The 17539-nt window shown below is 37.6% G+C and overlaps 1 protein-coding gene across 4 annotated transcripts in view; it reads left to right on the top strand.

Moving 5' to 3' along the window:
* The window catches only part of PDLIM5 (PDZ and LIM domain 5), a 226911-nt gene that overhangs the window by 174549 nt on the left and 34823 nt on the right, over positions 1-17539 (top strand). For all 4 annotated transcript variants that reach the window (XM_065907222.1, XM_065907221.1, XM_065907219.1 and 1 more), the window contains one exon: positions 538-722. In XM_065907222.1, coding sequence (XP_065763294.1) covers positions 538-722 — 185 coding nt within the window. The remainder of the gene's footprint in view (positions 1-537; positions 723-17539) is intronic.

The raw sequence follows: 17539 nt of genomic DNA, 5'->3' as shown, positions 1-17539 counted from the left end.
CTTCTTATTTAAAAGAACTAACTGGCTGTGTAACTTTTTCAGTGCCTAATTTCTCAGCTTTGAGCTGCCCTGGTGGCTCAGTGGTAGAGAATTTGCCTGCCAATGCAGAAGAGGTGGTTTCATCCCTGGGTCAGGGAGATCCCCTGGAGAAGGAAATGGTAACCCATTCCATTTCTCTTGCTGGGATAATCCCATGGGCAGAGGAGTCTGGCAGGTTACATACAGTACACAGAGTTGCAAGAGTCAGACATGGCTTAGCAACTAAACAACAAAAACAACAATTTCTCGGAGTAGACCTTTTAAAGGGAATTTTCAAAGATTAAAAAACAAATGCCACCTGATTGTTTTCCTTTCCTTTTCTTTTTTCTGTTTTAAAGAGAGTCAGTCTCCTGTCATGGTATTAGAGTTTTCTTTAAAATATCAATTAATCAGTATTTTTGTTTTCCTTAGAGATTTAATAGGTTGAGAAAAGGACAAATCACTACTAAGTTAGATTACTACCACTTTACCAAAAACGTCTCTTCCTTTTCTCTCCAGCAATGCCCAGGAGCCTTCTCAGCAGTCTGCCCCATCAGCAGCTGCAGCTTGGAGCTCCCCCGAGAGGCCGGGAAGCCCAGGCTCGACCAGACCAGGGGTGGCCGGGCTCACCACTGCTGCTGCCTTCAAGCCTCTGGGGTCCAGTGGGATCAAGTCACCAAGCTGGCAACGGCCCAGCCAAGCAGGTACTTCGCCAAAGAAATCTCTTGCTTTTTTGCATTTAAGTGTAACTCTGAAAATGTGTTCTGGGATATGTTTCAGCTAGAATTCACTGCTGAAACCCTTCTCAATCATCTAAGATTTACAAAAGACTGGGAAGAGTAGTTGCAGCTATTTTTCCTCTGAAGTGTCTGATTAACATTATGTGTGTGTGTGTGAGAGAGACACAGTTGCCATTTGTTATTTATAATTAGAATTAGAATTGAGAGCGTTTCCTAGTTTTCCAGATTACCCAGGAAGCATGGGTTGAGTTGTAAATTTGGGGTCTTATTAACAAACTATGTTGTTTGAAGGTTAGCCGGACACACATTCTAGTTTTGATCATTTACACAGAATAACAGTGACAGATGCATTTGCTGCCATCAGTTATTGAAGAAAGAGTCTTACTTCCTGTCCTTGGGCTCCATCTGGAAACCTGACTTTTTATTCACTTCTATAGTTAAATAGCTTTAAATAAGGTCACTTAACCTTGACCCTCAGTTTTCTGATCTGCAAAATGGAAGAAGACTAAATACTTCTCCCAATATGAGTGAAGGTTATGGTTATAGGATGAAAGTACTGCTTTAAGATGGGACTACACTTAAATGTTGCTGATCCCACCCTCAGTCTTCATCTCTCGCACTCTTTACACTCTCCTAGATGATATGTTATCAAGATTCCCTTTACTACCCAGCCACTGATAATTTACTTCCTATCAGTTGGTAAGGAATCTGCCTGCAGTGCCGGAGATACTGGTTCGATTCCTGGATTGGGAAGATCCACTCGAGAAGGGACAGGCTACCCACTCCAGTATTCTTGAGTTTCCCTTGTGGCTTAGTTGGTAAAGAGTCCACCTGCAATGTGGGAGACCTGGGATCGATCCCTGGGTTGGAAAGATCCCCTGGAGAAGGGAAAGCTACCCACTCCAGCATTCTGGCCTAGAGAATCACGTGGACTGTATAGTCCTTGGGTCGCAAAGTCGGACTTGACGGAGCGACTTTCACTTCACTTCTCCTGAACTTCATACCCTCAACCTTGTTGACCTCCAACAGGTGGCACCTCCAATGCTGTGTGTCTGAGAATACCCTACCTCTCTTTGAGGATGATAACCAGGCACCAGAGCTAGAGTGGAAGCTTGAGACTCCATTCCCATGCTGTCACAGTAACTAACACCTAATGATTCTACCTCTTACTTAGTATTTCTCAGATTTCTTTTCTCCTCTTTGCGGTCACAGCAACTGCCTTGGTTCAGGCCCTGATCTTTGCAGACAACTAACTAATTTCCCCATCGCCTTCTCACGCTGTAAGTCTGTCCTCCTTACTGCAAGTGATATTTCTAAAATTCATTGGCCCATGTTACTCTCCTGCTGCAGATGCTGGACTGTTTCCCCCTTCCTTCACTAATCGTTAAGACCTTTTCCCTCTGACCTCTACTAACCTCAGTCTCATCTCCTGCTGCTCACACTTTGTAACTGCTCTGGTTTTACTAAAACTTCTTCAGTTACTGAGACTTGCCATGTTAATTTGCTTTGGAAAGTTCAGGCTCCTCTGCAAAGAAGGCACTTTTTAAACTTATCCCTTGTATATTTCTAGTCTTCCCTCATCAGTTTTGGGATGGGTATTAATTGAATACACAAGGGGCTGCTTTAAAAAATATGATAACTTTATAACTTTTTATATAAAAATAGGTCATTTATTACTTTTTACTTGATAAGAGTGGAAAGAATGAATTTTTAATTAGGAATCCATCTTTGTTTTGTATTTTCCATAGCATTTAGATATATTAATGCTAACTTCATTTATTGTAAGTAAATTTTCTTTAAGAAATTACTAATTATTTGTGTAGTTAAAATTTATTTCATAGTGTCATTTGCATATTTTTGGATTACCATTACTAATTTTTAAAGCTAAAAGTGTTGTGTGGAAGAAAGAGGAAAGGCCATTACACATAACCTAGACTGTTTTGTTTGCTTATTTATTATTATTACCTCAATTAAAAAAATTTTTTTTTAATTTGGCTGAGCTGGTCAGCAGGCAGGGTTTTAGCTCCCCAGCCGGGGATGGGATCTGTACCCCTGCAGTGCAAGCGGGGGTCCTAACAACTTGGCTGCCCAGAGGTCCCCTGATGGAGACCATTTTAAACAAAAGGCTGTTTTATTACTTTTGAAAACTTAAAAAACTTAGAATAATATCATTAGCAAGACCTGTTTTCTTGGAAAAAATGCTGACCCTTCAGCCCTACACATTTTTAATTATTTCCACTTATTTAGAGCTTATCTATAACAATGAAGAATTGCTGTAATTATTTTATATATGATTAAAATACAAAAAGTAACTTTCACAAAAAATTTGGGGGGTATAGTAATTGGAAGCAAACAGGAGAATGTTTCCTGAAAGAGCAAGGAAAAGACTAAATTTCAGAAGTAGAACTGAAAGGAGGGTATGGAGTATATGTACTGTGAAGGGCAGGAAGTTATGTGTACCGCTTTTGGAAATTCAGAAGCTATGGGCAAAATACTACTCAGCCTGTTAGAATAAAAAGAAAACTTCCAATTGATGTCAAACTCCTGGAGGATACACTACAGCAAAATTACCACAAGAGGGCGATAGAATCATTTTTTTCTCTCAATCAAATATAATTTAATAATCAAAACAGGCAAATAAGTATAATCATGATTCACATGGTTAGTATTTAAAATATTAATCCTTTTATATAAGGTGTAACTAAATTTAATTTGAGCAAGACTATAACAGGGTAGAAAACTGTATGTTATATAATATTATAAAGCATTAATTATTATTAAAAGAAAGTATGTTTTGCCATTGTGCAGTGTTAGTTGAATTACATCTTGATGCTTAAATCAGAAAATATTTGCAGAACTCCTGCTGTTTATCTTGCTCCAGGTACTATACTGGCACTTAGTGAGTTTATGTTATGTTAAAGTTACTTATTTATGTTCAGTTCAGTTCAGTTCAGTTCAGTCACTCAGTCACGTCCGACTCTTTGCGACCCCATGAACTGCAGCACGCCAGGCCTCCCTGTCCATCACCAACTCCCGGAGTCCACCCAAACCCATGTCTATCGAGTCGGTGATACCATTCAACCATCTCATCCTCTGTCATCCCTTTCTCCTCCTGCCCTCAACCTTTCCCAGCATCAGGGTCTTTACTTTGTAAAAATTGTAAAATAAATACAAAATTCCAACCACTCAAGTTCTTTTATTTTATTCTAACCATAAAACAAAACAACATCTCAGAATCTACTCTTAGTCTCTAATAAATAGTTTCAAGGACTTCCTTATGCAAATATTTCCCATTTGTTCTTTTGACTTAGAAGGTTGTAAGTGTCGCATTTGGCTGTGTGGACCATGACAAACTGGGATGCTCTTAGAGAGATGGGAATACCAGACCATCTTCCCTGTCTCCTGAGAAACCTGCATGCAGGCCAAGAAGCAACAGTTAGAACCCTGGATGGAACAACGAATTGGTTCAAGATCAAGCAAGGAGTAGGACAGGGCTGTCTGCTGTCACCCTGGTTGTTTAACCTGTATGCTGAGCACATCATGAGAAATGCTGGGCTGGATAAGTTACAAGATGGAATCACGACAGGTGGGAGAAACATCAACAGCCTCAGATATGCAGATGATACCACTCTCCTCTTGTTGAGGGTGAAGGAGGAGAGTGAAAGAGCTGGCTTAAAACTAGTATCAAAAAAACTAAGATCATGGCATCTGGCCCCATTACTGCATGGCAAATAGAAGGGGGAAAGGAGAAAGTGGAGATTTCCTCTTGGGATCTAAAATCACTGCGGACGGTGACTGCAGCCATGAAATCAGAAGACAGTTGCTTCTTGGCAGGAAAGCAGTGACAAGCCTAGATAGTGTGTTGAAAAGCAGAGACATTACTCTGCCAACTAAGGTCCATATGGTCAAGGCTATGGTCTTCCCAGTGGTATTGTTACAGTCGTGAGAGCTGGACGATAAACAAGGCAGAACGCCAAGAATTGATGCCTTTGAACTGTGACTGGAGAAGACTCCTGAAAGTCCCTTGAACAGCAAGGAGATCAACCCTAAATATTCACTGGAAGGACTGATGCTGAAGCTCCAGTATTTTGGTCATCTGATGTGAACAGTTGACTCATTGGAAAAGTCCCTGATGCTGGAAAACATGGAGGGCAGAAGGAGAAGAGGGTGTCAGAGGATGTGATGGCTGGACGGCATTACCAGTGCAGTGAACATAAGCTTGGACAAATTCTGGGAGATGGTGAGGGACAGGGAGGCCTGGCGTGCTGCAGTCCTTGGGGTCTCAAAGAGTCGGACACGACTGGGTGATTGAACAGCAAAAGTTGTCGCATGATATGTCCTTAATGTTCTTCACAACTGACCTGTGCAAAGGACAATTTCCACCAAAGTTTGCAAAAGCTTCAGAGGCAAGTCATTGTACTCCTTTGGACTCAGATAAAGCATTAGCAGGTGGCATTGCTTCTCTCACGCTGAGAACTTCAGGTGTCTTTTTCTTGATAGTTCACAGCTGTGCTCTAGTGTGGGTTAAGAAAAGAGGAAAAAAAGTTTTCTTATCCCCCTACCCTCCCACCATCACTAAAGAGTTCCTATCACCAGTGATGTCATTTTAAAATAATTCCTACAAGGTAGGAAGGATGGGATCAGAATCACTAAAATGCAGTCTGTGGCCCATTTAGTTGATAATGAAACAGTTTAATGGATCATAGCCAGTATTTTCATTAAAAAATGAAATAGAAAATTTGAGAATATTTTACTAAATGAAGTGTTTTTATATATTATGGGTAGGTATCATGTTATGAAAATGTGGTTTTAGTTTACATATATATGTATGTATGTGTATATGTATGTACATATTTGTATACAAACATGTATTTTGGATCAGCCGATAAAGTGTACAACAGGAAAAGTGTATTTCTTATTTTTTTATAGTTAAGAAAAAGTTTGAAAGTCACTTATTTAAAGAAGTATTTTAGTCATGAGTTTTGAAATGATAACCAAAAAGAAAAAAGATTGCTTTGCAAGGGTAATTGACGTTTTAAGCCTTACTAGTATATTCTGAACCTGTCATGGGTTTCTATAATACTACCTCCATTAACATTCTGACTTTAAATCTTAGATCATTTCACTTGTGGTATAATAGAGCCTATGTTATCCAGAAGTCTTTCAAGAAGACAGTAAAGCATTAAGTGTTAGTCGCTCAGTCATGTCCGACTCTTTGCGGCCCCATGGACTATAGCCTGCCAGGCTCCTCTGTCCATGGAGTTCTCCAGGCAAGAATACTGGAGTGGGTAGCCATTCCCTTCTCTGGGAGATCTTTCCAACCCAGGAATTGAACCTGGATCTTCTGCATTGCAGGCAGATTGTTTACTATCTGAGCCACCAGGCAAGTCCATAAGGTGTTGTTCGCTGAGTTGTGTTTAACTCTTTTTGACCGCATGGACTGTAACCCACCAGGCTCTTCTGTCCAGTTGATAAATAGGAACTAGGTGTGTATGTAACAGCATTATGGTTTAGACTGGGTCCTCTTCGTTTTCTCAGGTGTATTCTTTAACATACACCACCATACATACACAAGCTTGCCAGTAACTGACAAAGAAATAAATATTTTAGAATGCAAAATGTTAAAGAGTTCATAGTTTGCATGAAAGTATCAAGATAGAAAAGAAAGGTGAACCCACGCTTGAGTTTTTGTGTACGCTAGCGATACTGCTGCGTGCTTGCCCTGTGCTTTGGTATGCTTCCAGAATTCAGATGCAGTGGTCTCTTTAGAAACGTTTACTGATCTATAAAAATACATAAAAGGTGAGATTCTTGATATTTTTCAGAATTGAAGATTTGTACTTTTTTACACTAATATTTTAATACATGCATGTATTTGTATGTCTAATAGATATTTTAATGCTCAAAACCTTCATATTGTATATAAATAAGTGGTTAGATAGATAGTCTTTAAACCTTCATGAATGTAATGGTGTAAGTTTAAAAATACATTCCTGTGTTTATGTAGGTGCCGTAATTTGCTCTGTAATATTTTTTCTAGATTCTGTTTAGGTTATAAATACCAGATTGTGTGCTGAGTCGCTCAGGCATGTCTGACTCCTTGCAACCCGGTGGACTGTAGCCCACCAGGCTCCTTTGTCCATGGGATTTTCCAGGCAAGAATACTGGAGTGGGTTGCCATTTACTCCTCCAAGGAATAGATACCAGATTAGGTAAATTTAATTCATTTGATGCGTGTGTGTGTGTGTGTGTATAAATATATATATATGTAAAATCTTACTGTCTTACCAGAGACAGTCAGGTATTTTTTTACAAATCCAGTCTTAGTTATGAAGGACTAAATGTTTGATGCACATCAGTTTTCTAGCTTCAGTTATTTGCAAAACGAGAATGACCAGTTCCTTAGAATACAAGCAGTGCTTTCTTAGATCGGGCCCTTGTTCATCACTGTTTTTTGACGGGAGGGCCCTGAAGCATAGGAGTTCCTGCCCTTTGCAGTAGGAATGTCACAAGACCAGAGATGTTCCCCAGGTAGAGAATTCTGGGGCTTTGGTTTCTTTATCTATTAAAAGAAGAGTCTAAAAAGGTCCCCTGTAGCATTCTTAGGAAGTTCAAATGATATATATAGAAGTGTTTGGTACATAGAGGAAACTCAAGAAAGGGTAAGTTTTCAGCCTTTTATTCCTTTTAATGATAGTATTTAAAACTTACACTGTTACCATCTAGTAAAGCACTTCTCCTCATGTGACTTCCTTGCTTAAAAATGTTTTGGGAGCTCTGCCACCCACTGAATGTTTGGCTTCTTAACAGGGCTTACAACCCTCTCACACCTCGTGCCAGTCTCGCCTCCAGCCACAGTATGTAATATTGTTCCTCATGGCCCCTCCAGTCCAGTCACACTAAAGTTCATGAGTTCATCCTGTTCCTTGGGCACACACCTCAGTGCTTTGTACAAGAAGCTCTTTTTATTTGAAATGCTTCCCTACCCTTTTACCCCTGAAAAACGTTTCTTCACACTTTAAGACCAGATGTCATCTCCTTTGTGAACCTTTGCTGAACCCTGGAAATAGTTGCCTATTCTTTCTCTGTGTTCTACAAAATTTTGATTATGGCTGTATTATAGCATTCATCATGTTTATTTTGATTATTTACATAGGTGTATTTTATCATCATTTTTAGATCCCCTAAAGGACAGGGATCAGGTCTTACTAATCTTTGTTTTACAGCACAAAACCAGTAGTTGGCGTGCACCTTTTCTAGGCCCTCAGTAAATGTCAGTGAGGGATGAGTGGGGGACAGGTTAGTTTGTCTTATATTAGACATTTTCCCATGATGTGAGGAGTTCTTCAGACATTGTTCTTTCCTCCTAGTATGTGTTAGTCGCTCAGTGGTGTCTGCTTTTTGCAATATCATGGACTGTAGCCTGCCAGGCTCCTCTGTCCATGGAATTCTCTAGACAAGAATACTGGAGTGGGTTGCTGTTTCCTTCTCCACAGGATCTTCCGGACCCAGGGATCAACCCAGGTCTCCTGCATCGCAGGCAGATTCTTTCCACCTGAGCCACCAGGGAACCTATTCTTTCCTCCTACCAGACTTGAAATTCCCACAGCAGTCCTTGAACAAAGGTGGATGTGCTGTCTGCCATACGCTGCCAGTAAACACTGTACATATCCATAAAGGAGAAGGTGCTCCATTGTCCTTGTAACTTTAGACTTCCAGAAGGCTTCAAAGTTTTGAACATAAACAATACTGTAATTAAACTCTGTTATTATTTTTCCAGTGATTAAAAAAGTGTAATAGATCCATAGCCACATATTAGGAATTTTTACTCAAAAAATTTAGAAATTTATGGCATATAGGGTACCAAGCATTGGAATGCAGAGGAAATATTAGGGGTATTCACCCACCATGTCACTGTGGATAAATTAACTTTGATGCAAAATACCAGTAACAGAAATCAATTAAAAAAAAAAAAAAAATGAAAAACAAGGTCCAAAGAGAGAAGTCCGATTACAAGATCCAGGTCAGAAGATTTGGAGGTCTAGATTGATGTAACGGGGAGAAAGAGACCAATAAAGTTCCAGCGACACAGTCCTAAGGTGAAGTATACATTTGTTTATACTGGAGTCATATTTTATGCAAGAACACGGTGTTCATGTTTGTGCCTAAAGTAAGATCGTATGAGTCGATGCCCCTTGAATATTTTTAAGAAGAGGCCAACTTGGAGAGGGAGCAGATATGCAGAAGCTCTCAGAGAACTTGGCTTCTTGGCAGAAGGACAAGTAGCTCAGTATTTCTAGGACAGTACAGTGGCCAGGAAGAAAGTTGGATGGGTAGGTGGGGTGGCCAGTCAGAAAGGGCTTTGACAGTAAAAGAGTGCAGACTGATGCCACAAGGAAGCTGTTACTAGATTTGTAAGTTGGAAAATGACTAATCAGATTTGCATTGTTAAGAGATCATGATAGTGTTAATGTGTTTAAAAGATTATTATGACCTCAATGTAGAGATTAAGACTGGAATCTTAGAGACTATTGAGAGGTAATCCAGTGTAGGGGTGGTGATAATGAATATTACCCTGAGCATTGGCAGTATAAACCCAGAGAATTCCAACAGCAAGAGAATGTAGAGTACTTACATGTAAACCTGCCTGGGAGGTAAGTTCTAACCAGTGCTCCCATAAGGAGCTTTATTCTTTATAGAATATTCACATATCCTCAGTTAAAACCCTGGTAGAGAATTATACTCGGCTTGAGGAGACTATACTTTGTTCTAAGTCAGACTACAGCACAAAAATTTGGGTGAATATGTCTTTATGTTATGTGTGTAGTTACAAAATATAAATCTGAATGGACTGCATGTTCTATCATACTTGAGAAGTAAGTTACAGTTAACTTTCATAATATAGCTAGTCTATTTTTGCAGCATTTCCTCAGGTCTGTGCATTGACTTCCCCTAAATCAGCATTTTCTAAACACTGAGTATTTTTTTATTATTTACAGTTGCAGATATGAGATTGGTGACTTGGGCGTGATCCTCACAGCATTGCTTACCTTTGTAGGAAGCACTTGTACTACATGTTGTCAGGGAAATAAACAGTATAAACTGTAAAAGGGGTTTCTTCCAAGATACCCCTTTTTCTTCTTTTTAGGAGAAAAATTCTATAGAGTCCCACTGATCAAAAATTAAATACTCATGTTATTATTTGTATGTAGTTCAGAAAGCTTTAACTCCATAAATAGGCTTTTAAATTATTTCTCATACAGGTTTTTTCCTTTCACACTTTCAAAATGTGTTGATCTTGAGAGCATTTGTAATAATACTTCAATGTATTAACACTTTTATATTTTTAATAAATAAATTATAATTTATTACTTAAAAATCATTGAAATATACAGTCTTGGCTAATACTCTAATCACCATTTTCTATAGAAAGTAATGTGACCTTATTTCATATGGCCATTGAAAATTAAAAACTTTGCTGTGTTTTCTTTCACAGTGGTTCATGTTGTCTGGCTGTGCTGAAAATTTTCCTTTTTCTGTTTTCGTTAGTAGTTCGTATAGCATTTTAGAATAATGCCCCATTCGCGCTTTAATTAAACACAACTCACTGTTTATTCTTCTGTTCCCTGATGTTGGCAAGGAATTATTGGATTTTTTTGTTTTTTTAATCATTAAATGTGTCCAGTGGAGAGAGACATTCTACAGAGGTGTTTAGTGACTATTATGATGAAGTACTCAATACACTGGGCTTCCCTCAGTGGTAAAGAATCTGTCTGCCAAGCAGGAGACGCTGGCTCCGTCCCTGGGTTGGGACGATCCCCTGGAGAAGGAAATGGCAACCAACTCCAGTATTCTTGCCTGGAAATTTTCATGGACAGAGGAGGCTGATGGGCTGTAGTCCATGGGTTCGTGAAGAGTTGGACACGACTTAAGTGATTAAACAACAACAACAACTCAGTACACTAGTAGTATTTTATCATGTAATATTAGACGTGAGGAGGGCATGGCAACCCACTCCAGTACTCTTGCCTGGAAAGTCCCATGGACAGAGAAGTCTGGCAGGCTCTAGTCCATAGAGTCGGACACAACTGAAGTGACTTAGCACATAGCACATTAGACATTCTTAACCTTTGATGCTTTATATTAGACACATGTTTCCCTGTGTTCTCCTTATAGCATCATTCCCTTTATACGTACCAAGTACGGTTTTCTCCTATCCAAAAGCAGAGGTTCTTGTGAAACCTTTTGGCAAGTCAAAATCGTGCAAAGCGAAGAGTTTGCCTTTTTTTGTAAAAGTAAAAGTTGAATTTCTGTTGAGTTAGTGAAAATGGGTACCAGTGCATGTCTTCCATAAAAGTAAAGTGGTTTTAAACTTTCTAAAAGCTGAAGATAGCTGTAATGTGTATATAGACTTTTTACTAGTGAGTTGCTTTTATCTTTATGAAGCAATTTTAATATATGTAGTAAAGGCAGGGCTTATAATTGACAATGAAACATAAAAATTGGTGGTTCTTTTTAAAAATATGGATTATGTCTTGAAGAAATACAGTGAAAGGAAGCTATAAATTGAAAAGTTGGGATCTTTAGAATATCTTTATTGACATAGTAAATTTCTTTTAGTCAAATGAAAAAGGGAAAGAGACACAAACTTGCTTTCCAAATGAATATTTAGTTAATTTTATCTTCTATCACATCCTGTCTTGGGGAGTACTCATCATCCCCATTGGCCATTTGGAGCTCAAGAATATAGTTGGTAGACTCAAAGGGAGCAACATCCTCTTTCAATAGTAAAATGGTGGGTATCATTGATTAATATGAATAGTAATAATTATGTTTTTAAAATACTCTCAGCTTTAAAAGTATCTTTTTATTCAGAATTGTAGTAAGAGAATGTCATTAAATTTTTAATGGGCCACTGTTTTCCCAGTGAGGTGACAGAGTCTGAGAAATGTCAAAAGAATTGTTCAGAGTCCTGTAGTAATTTGAACCCAGTTATTTTGATTAAATAGTGCAATTCTCTATATCACAAGATAATATCAGTGACTATATTTAGGGAGAACTAACTCTCAGGGATAGTCTAGAAAGGATTCTTGCCTTGCATTGGATGGATAAAGTAGGTAACTAGCAGTTACTAAGATCTATTTCAAGTAACATTTTCATTGCATCTCCACTTCATTTCAAAAAATTTAGCTAGGATTCTAGTTAACATGACCCTTTATCATACCCTGCCTCTGCTGTATGCAACATTTTAGCAATTTTAAAAAAAATTTTCTTTATTTACTATGGACAGAGCTTTGGAGAGATCTGATGTATTCTTTTTTTTTTCCAAGGAAGACTTGAATGTATTTGTGAGATCTGATTAGATCAAAAACTGAATGATGTGCATCTCAGTTATAAGTGGATATAAATTCTATATTTTACTTGAAGTCTAAAGGAGATAGGAGTGAGAAAGGAAATTACTGTTTCTTCAACCATCCCAAATTTCATTGTGGGCTTTATGCTGCAGTAATAAATCGAGATAACTAGATTTACTTAGCTAAGATGGATAGATTTATTGGTTCCATTTTTAAATTTTGATATGAATAAGTAAACTGCTACCAGTTGTGTATGTTTCATCTCTTCTAATAATGTTTTATTGCCATCTGGTCCCCTACATTTTGACATCATTAAACTGAACAGTCCACTGCCATAAAGGCCTACTGGAGTTGTCCATTGTCAAAACTACAGTGTGAAGCATGTAAATATGCTCTATGTAACAGATATATTTTTGTTTAGAATTATGTTTTTAAAATGTATTTTTTTATTGAAGGATAATTGCTTTACAGAATTTTGTTGGTTTCTACTAAACATGGACATGAATCAGCTATAGGTATACACATGCTTTCATATAGAAAAAAATAAAAGTAGCCGCCATACACTGCCCTCTTCCTTTTCTTTCAAATGTTCTTTTATTGAAATTTATTTCCATGTTGGAAGCTTCCCATTGCTGTTTCAAGTACACTGTAGTGAAGGCTCTTTTTTCCCATTTTCTCTCATCCTGAGATTAAAATATTACATCTTTAACAAGAGAAGATACCTGGGTTTATTCACATATGCTTTTCACAAAGAATTACTATTTCCTAAGTCAGAAAGGAAAAGACAAATACCACATTAACAAATGATTATCTCAATAGATGCAGAGAAAGCCTTTGACAAAATTCAACACCCATTTATGATTAAAACTCTCCAGAAAGCATGAATAGAAGGAACATACCTCAACATAATAAAAGTTATATATGACAAACCCACAGCAAGCATTACCCTCAATGGTGAAAAAATTGAAAGCATTTCCCCTAAAATCAGGAACAAGACAAGGGGTGCTCACTCTCACCACTATTATTCAACATAGTTTTGGAAGTTTTGGCCACAGCAATCAGAGCAGAAAAAGAAGTAAAAGGAATTCAGATAGGAAAAGAAGAAGTGAAACTCTCGCTGTTTGCAGATGACATGATCCTTTACATAGAAAACCCTAAAGACTCTACCAGAAAATTACTAGAGCTAATCAGCAAATATAGTAAAGTTGCAGGATATAAAATTAACACACAGAAATCCCTTGCATTCCTATACATTAACAATGAGAAAACAGAAAGAGAAATTAAGGAAACAATACCATTCACCATTGCAACAAAAAGAATAAAATACTTAGGAGTATATCTACCTAAAGAAACAAAAGACCTATACATAGAAAACTATAAAACACTGATGAAAGAAATCAAAGAGGACACAAATAGATGGAGAAACATACCATGTTCATGGATTGGAAGAATCACTATTGTCAAAATGGCTATACTACCCAAAGTAATCTATAGATTCAATGCATTCCCTATCAAGCTACCAACAGCATTTTTCACAGAACTAGAACAAATAATTTGACAATTTGTATGGAAATACAAAAAACCTCGAATAGCCAAAGTAATCTTGAGAAAGAAGAATGGAACTGGAGGAATCAACCTGCCTGACTTCAGACTATACTACAAAGCCACAGTCACCAAGACAGTATGGTACTGGCACAAAGACAGAAATATAGATCAATGGAACAGAATAGAAAGCCCAGAGATAAATCCACGAACCTGTGAACACCTTATCTTTGACAAAGGAGGCAAGGATATACAATGGAAAAGAAACCTCTTTAACAAGTGGTGCTGGGAAAACTGGTCAACTACTTGTAAAAGAATGAAACCAGAACACTTTCTAACACCATACACAAAAATAAACTCAAAATGGATGAAAGATCTAAATGTAAGACCAGAGACTGTAAAACTCCTAGAGGAGAACATAGGCAAAACACTCTCTGACACGAATCACAGCAGGATCCTCTATGACCCACCTCCCAGAATATTGGAAATAAAAGCAAAAATAAACAAATGGGACCTAATGAAACTTAAAAGCTTTTGCACAACAAAGGAAACTATAAGCAAGGTGAAAAGACAGCCCTCAGATTGGGAGAAAATAATAGCAAATGAAGCAACAGACAAAGGATTAATCTCAAAAATATACAAGCAACTCCTGAAGCTCAATTCCAGAAAAATAAATGACCCAATCAAAAAATGAGCCAAAGAACTAAACAGACATTTCTCCAAACAAGACATGCAGATGGCTAACAAACACATGAAAAGATGCTCAACATCACTCATTATCAGAGAAATGCAAATCAAAACCACAACACGCCAGTCAGAATGGCTGCTATCCAAAAGTCTACAAGCAATAAATGCTGGAGAGGGTGTGGAGAAAAGGGAACCCTCTTACACTGTTGGTGGGAATGCAAACTAGTACAGTCACTATGGAGAACAGTGTGGAGATTTCTTAAAAAACTGGAAATAGAACTGCCATATGACCCAGCAATACCACTCCTGGGCATACACACTGAGGAAACCAGATCTGTTCATCACAGCACTGTTTATAATAGCCAGGATATGGAAGCAGCCTAGATGCCCATCAGCAGACGAATGGATAAGGAAGCTGTGGTACATAAATACCATGGAATATTACTCAGCCATTAAAAAGAATTCATTTGAATCAGTTCTAATGAGATGGATGAAACTGGAGCCCATTATACAGAGTGAAGTAAGCCAGAAAGATAAAGACCATTGCAGTATACTAACACATATATATGGAATTTAGAAAGATGGTAATGATAACCCTATATGCAGAACAGAAAAAGAGACACAGATGTACAGAACAGACTTTTGGACTCTGTGGGAGAAGGCGAGGGTGGGATGTTTTGAGAGAACAGCATCGAAACATGTATATTATCTAGGGTGAAACAGATCACCAGCCCAGGTGGGATGCATGAGACAAGTGCTCGGGCCTGGTGCACTGGGAAGACCCACAGGAATCAGGTAGAAAGGGAGGTGGGAGGCGGGATCGGGATGGGGAACACATGTAAATCCATGGCTGATTCATGTCAATGTATGGCAAAAACCACTACAATATTGTAAAGTAATTAGCCTCCAACTAATAAAAATAAGTGAAAAAAAAAAAGAAAAGACAAATACCATATGGCATTACTTATATGTGGAATCTAAAATATGACACAAATGAGCTTATCTAGGAAACAACAGACTCAGAGATACAGGAATCAGACTTTTGGTTACCAGTGGGGGCTGAGGGTGGGAGAAGGAAGGATTGGAAGTTTGGGGTTAGCAGATGCAAACTAGTATACGTAGAATGGATAAGCAGCAAGATCCAACTGTATAGCACGGGGAGCTATACTCAGCATCCTGTGATAATCTGTAATGGAGTGGAATATATATATAGGTATAATTTTGCTGTACAGAAGAAATTAACAACATTGTAAATCAATTACTCCAGTAACATTTTAGAAAAGAATTATTACTTCTTATTAATTAATGCATATGGTTTCAACCAGGAACTGACAAGCTATGGCCATTGACCACATCTGGCCCACCGCCTGTCTTTGTAAACAGTTTCATTGGAGCACAGACATGCTCATTCATTTACATGCCCATGGCTCCTTTCATGTCCCAGCTGTAGAACTGAGTAGTTGCAAAGTAAACTATATGGCCCAAAAATACGCTGGATAATTCTTCATAGCACAAACTTTGTTGGGGGTCATGAGCACCCTAGATAGGGGCTAATCCCAAAGCGCTCTGTTCACTTTGCTTGTAACCGTTACCCATAAGAAGCGGGTTACTTCTTTTGGGCACCTGTTTCTTTTTTTTGGGTGTATCTTTCATACCAGAAGAGTTCCTAGGTCTAAAACATTGAATGTGCTCACTAGGTAGCTGCTGAATGAGTGTATACTTTATTTTTTTTAACCATGTTAGGGCATTATGTCAGAGTATAAAATCACATTAATGAAGCATTTCTTACACATTTCAAGGATCTATAAGTAAAACACTTTACTTAGACTACCTTGTTTAACCCTCTCCACTTTGAATTAGTTGTTACTTTTTCTGTTTTACAGATGAAGAAACTAAGACCCAAAGTGATGGCATTTCTAAGTTAATACAACAAAAGTTTAAAAAACAAGGATCGCAAGTGTATCTTAACATTAGACACTGTGCTCAAGATACTGTTTCCTCCAGGATAAAATAGCTGATCAGTGTTCTCTGCTTTTAAATGATATGAAATTCAAACATAAGTTTGGATAATGAAATAAGGTTTTGTTTATTTTAGAGATCTAATGACTTTAAGAAGAGTTCCCCATGTCAAACAATACCAAACATGTCTCTAATGATGAATACAAGTTATCTGAAACTAAAAGCTGGATACTCCTTACATTTCTATTACTACTACGAATTCTCTAAGATATCATTCTCAATTAAATTTTTTTCCCTTTCTGCCTCAGTTGTTTGCCAACCTTTTCTATTTATATAATCACTCAAATCGGAGGTAGCTTTCTCCTTGATTTCTGAGACTAGGTTGCTTTCTCACATATGTAAGTAGATGAAAGTTGGTGGGAAAATGGTGTTGGATTTCACATTAATTTGGAAGTAACATGTGAGAACTCCAGATATAATGTGAGTACAAATAATTTTAAGATATGTTCTTATGGTTTTTTCATTCAAATATGAATGGAAATCTACAAATTTAATATTTTAAATAAATCTGTAGCTTACAGAGATCTGAATGCGTTTACCAGTGATCCTCTTTAGTTTCCTGAGGTCATGAATCAGTCTTCAGATTTGTGTTTGTTTTTTAAAATATTTTATCTGATTTTGTTCTTTTTCTTTATCCACCCCTCTACCCCCTTCAGCATGAAGCACATTAAGCACCCAAGATTATATATAGCATGAGCTTGTCTTCCCATTATAAAATTTGAAATTGGAACAGTGGTATTGAGACTATTTAGGAAACTCTAAGTGATAAATAATTTGTTGGTTTTTAATTAAGTTTTGGCAAAACATTTTATCTGCAGTATTTTATATTTTATCTTATCTTTATCTGCAAGTTACAGACTGGGATTGTTTTACTTGCAGCTTTAACCAAATAGAGGTTTTCAATGTAAGGTTAGTAGGGAGAAAAAGGCAAGACTGTGTATCTCAAATTTTGATGATGTATGATTCAAAAAACTAAAAAAGAAGAGAAAATCTAATAATTCAAGTCCCCACACTCACTTTAATTAAGATACTTGAGATCCAGTTTAATCTGGGTTCTTACGAGTTGAAAGGTTGGTTGCTAATGGAAGAAACTAACCTCCTGAAGTTGCAGAAATATTTGACACTTAGCCTTGGGCGCACCTGTTCCAATTCTTTATGACATACATACCAACATTCTCC

This window comes from Muntiacus reevesi, chromosome 16 (assembly GCF_963930625.1).
Source record: "Muntiacus reevesi chromosome 16, mMunRee1.1, whole genome shotgun sequence".
NCBI lineage: Eukaryota > Metazoa > Chordata > Mammalia > Artiodactyla > Cervidae > Muntiacus > Muntiacus reevesi.
Note: the sequence above shows the minus strand (reverse complement) of the source record. Positions and strands in the feature narration are given on the sequence as shown.